The sequence below is a fragment of the Triticum aestivum genome, chromosome 2D, assembly GCF_018294505.1.
Source record: "Triticum aestivum cultivar Chinese Spring chromosome 2D, IWGSC CS RefSeq v2.1, whole genome shotgun sequence".
NCBI lineage: Eukaryota > Viridiplantae > Streptophyta > Magnoliopsida > Poales > Poaceae > Triticum > Triticum aestivum.
Genome location: NC_057799.1, coordinates 493963229 through 493967025, shown reverse-complemented (window position 1 = coordinate 493967025; position 3797 = coordinate 493963229). Strand labels below are relative to the sequence as shown.

Sequence of the window (3797 nt, the reverse complement as noted above, 5' to 3'; positions counted from 1 at the left end):
AGGTGGTGGTGGTGGTGGTGGCGGCGGCGGTGAGAAAACAGGTTTGCTGCCACTTGGCGGCGGCGGCGGCGGTGGTGGTGGTGGCGGTGGTGAGAAAACAGGTTTGCTGCCACTTGGTGGTGGTGGTGGTGGCGGCGGCGGCGGCGCCGAGATAATAGGTTTGCTTCCATTTGCTGCTGCTGGTGGTGACACCTGTGCCGAGATAGCATGTTTGTCTCCATTTTCTGCTGATAGTGGTGGCGGCTGCCAGCTAGGTAACTCGTGCTGTAATTCTCCTGACAGCAGACTTTGTTCAGTTGAAAGGCCACAGGATCTACCATGTGGAGGAGGGGGAGATGAAGTGTTCGCTGAGGAAGTAGCTGCACAAATTGTGATAGTTATGAATCAGAGTTTAATTAAGATGATGGGAAAAAGGGAGAGAATGTAGAGCATGAAAACACCAGGTCCAGCAACAGAAGTTTTCTTCGAAGGGCGTATTCCCTAAATAATTGAACATGGCAATAAAGTTCAACAAGAAAAATGACTTGTGTAAATAGATGTACCAATAGATTCAGAATCTTCAGTGGTAAGAGCACGATCAATGTTCTCTGAGTCAGATGAGTTCCCACCATGTTGAACCTTCTCATAATCTACTGAATAACCGGAATCAGAAGCCGCAGAATATTTTTCTTCATCAGAATCCAGTGGAGATATTAGTGGCATCTGGAGGCCAACTTTAGCTTGGAACTTCGAAAGCTCTTTCATGTCGCTGAGTATTAGCTTTTGAAATTTATCTTGCAGAGAGTTTGCTGAGAATTCTTTGAGCAACCAAAAAGCAGCATTGTCACCGCTTTCCATCCATTCAACATCATTGAAGAGTTCTTGAACAGCTGAAAAGGCTTCAATTGGTAAACCACCTTTCATATCACCATTCAATGTTACTGTTGGAGCCCTTGGAGGAGAAATGCCCCCAATTTCACAAAACAGTACCTGCACTTCCAAATCTGCATCAGTAATTGATTTCTTGCCTGAAAAATTCAAATGAGTACATGCATTGCTCTTACCTCTGCTCTAAAATTCCTCGGGTACCGATCTTTTGAACCCCAGAGTATATCAACATCATCACTATTCAGCATCAGTACATTTGAACGGATAAAAGCAGTATTGAACATTATCCGGAACATCATAACTTCCTTTTCTGGATCAAGATCAAGATGTACGCACTCCAGAACAACATCTCCCTGGACTGGACACTGGATATCAATTTTTATCACGTCACAGTCCTCCTGCATGAAAACAATGCAGATTGATGCAAAATAAAAATAAATTAAGAAAGCAAACAAGAACTTCATGTGATTCTAATTATCACCAACCTGTCGATAGTGGCGCAAGGACTTCTTCTTAGGCATTGAAAAAATCATGTCAGTCATGCTAGCATTCTTGCCAAGAAGATTTCGACCGAAAATTCGGATCAATGGCCTACATCCATTATCAGAATCAAAATTTGGAATAGCTCGAAGGATCAGACAATCCAAAGAAAGCGCCCGCTCCATAGGAGGCCACTCTGGAGAGATATTTCTTCTGGCTACATACTGCATATATCGAAGCTGAGAGGGCATTGGGTTGAGTGCAGAAAATAGCTGTAGGAATCCTTTAGGGGCCTCACGGTGAACAATGTCCAGAGTTCTATGTTCTGCGCTGTGCAACTTCTTGAAAATAAGAAAACAAGATAGCAGAAATGCCAATGATGGCCAGCCCCCTCTCTCACAATGGAGTAGTACGATATTTTGGCTGTTCCCAGTAGATAGCCAGTGTTCACAGACACGAAGAAAATGCTGTATAAGAGATAGAGGAAGCACTGGACAGCCTTCAAAATGACGTGGGTAGTCAATTACTGGAATATCATATTCATGTAGGATATCAGCAAGCTGGCTTCTCTTATCCCCATCTCTGAAGTTAATAGCCAGAAATTGAGATTCTGCATGCTCTTCATGCAACTCTGTAAGAATTCCATTCAAATAGACTGGGTACATTCCATGCGGCAAAACTTCAGTGCAGAAGCATGAATCAAAAACTGCAATATGGCATAAGAAACCAAATTAATTGGAATACAAAATAATGAATCAATAAAACAAATGAGGTGATCAATGTAAAAAAAAAAGAGTAACAATACTTCAGAAGCTTACCATAGATCCTGTCAATGAACTCCAGTAATCCATCGGGAGGCCTCTTGTAGAAGAATCTACTAAGCAGTGACATTTCATGTGAATGAGGAGTTGTTGTCAAATGTGCTCAAGATTCTGAGAATTGCTCACTTCAGCTTCAAAAAACAATAGATCTCAGAATGGCAAAGGGTAATCTGCAAACTTCAACACCTCTGTAAATAATAGAACAAAACGAATTAGACTTAGCACTTCAAACGCCTATGTTTGCTAAGCATGACACTTTAACAGATGATCCATCGCGATCTCATGGGTCCAGGTCTCATTACCAGACATTAGAGCAACACCTACAAGCAAACTACACTTAAGCAACGATTCAGCCTGCTCGAGTCGGATAAAACTTCTCTACAATGACAGAATAAAAGACTATATGTATGAGCCAAACCATGAATTGGACACTTCAAATGCAAATTATAACAGTCCCAGAATCCCCCCCCCCATGCACCCCGCGCCAGTCACGCTATTATAATCAGAGAAAATACACACGATAGTCTCAGCGGTCCTCGTACTGAGGTATTGGAGCTAACAATCCCGCCAGCGACAGTAAGACTGTGAGAGACGTAGATGCATCGTTCGGGCGTGCGATATTTGGGCAAAAGCGCAAGATGTGGACATGTTATACTAACCACTAAAACTGGAAACCTAATGAGAACTCAAAACAAGAAGGAATAGAAACATGTTGCTAAATTAAAACTGCGAAACGAACGAGACCGAGGACCTTAGCAGCCGCTGCGTCTACCACATCCAAGGGGGGATCTAGATGGTGTGTACGGGGACACCCAAAATTTGTGGAGGTCAGTAGAGGTTGAACTCATCCCTGGATGGCAAAAGGCGCATACGTCAAAATCAAGTAGCCAACACCGGGGACGGGGTGGAACCAGCAGGGATGTGGTATCCCAATAAGGTAGAATGCGAACAGCGCCGGCGTTGCGCGTAAGCGGAGGAGAGGATGGGGGAGGGGGGAGGGACTGAGGCGCCGGCGGTGATGGTAAGCTACGCACGGCGGCGGCTATAAGGCACAGCAGCGGTAGATTGTAACTGGTGGCAGATCTAGGATTTTAAAACAGGATGGTCCACCTTAAAAGAATTGGCACATCCTAGTCCAGCATAGCTCTTCTTTGCAACGTGTTTCCAGAAAAGAGAAGCAATGTTTACTGTCCTCTTTCATTCTTCAACAATTATACAAGAAATACGTCTTATCAGTCCAAACATTCTAACAATCATAATTGGACAACAGCAAATGAATCAATCAATATAAGGTTTGAATCATAAATAAATTGCGAAATTGGGAAGATTGGAGAATGGGGTAACAGCCGTACCTGTGTACTGTGTTGAATCGTGGGAGGGCTGGCTGCTGCAGGGTGCAGGCTGTGCCTCTGGAGGGAAGCTTTGCTGCACGCCGCCAGCCGCCGGGCAGGACTGCTGCGGTCTGCGGACTGGGGGGCTGGGAGCAGTGGACTGCGGGGGCGCAGCAGCAGTGTGCGTGGGAGGGCGCGACGAGGCACGGGACCACGGAGGCAGGCGGGAGGCCGAGGCGGCGACGACGAGTGGCCGGCGAGGCACAGAGGTGGGCGGGAGGCGGCTGCCGGCGAGTTC

The 3797-nt window shown here is 45.6% G+C and overlaps 1 protein-coding gene across 1 annotated transcript in view; it reads right to left on the bottom strand.

Moving 5' to 3' along the window:
• Window positions 1–3791, bottom strand: part of LOC123054053 (formin-like protein 3) — a gene marked incomplete in the record, with an annotated part of 11479 nt that extends 7688 nt beyond the window's left edge. The window contains 6 exon segments of the mRNA XM_044477714.1: window positions 1–359; window positions 543–969; window positions 1044–1265; window positions 1353–2053; window positions 2166–2356; window positions 3521–3791. Of these exon segments, the coding sequence (XP_044333649.1) occupies window positions 1–359; window positions 543–969; window positions 1044–1265; window positions 1353–2053; window positions 2166–2238 (1782 nt within the window).
• Window positions 3792–3797: the final 6 nt, after the last annotated feature.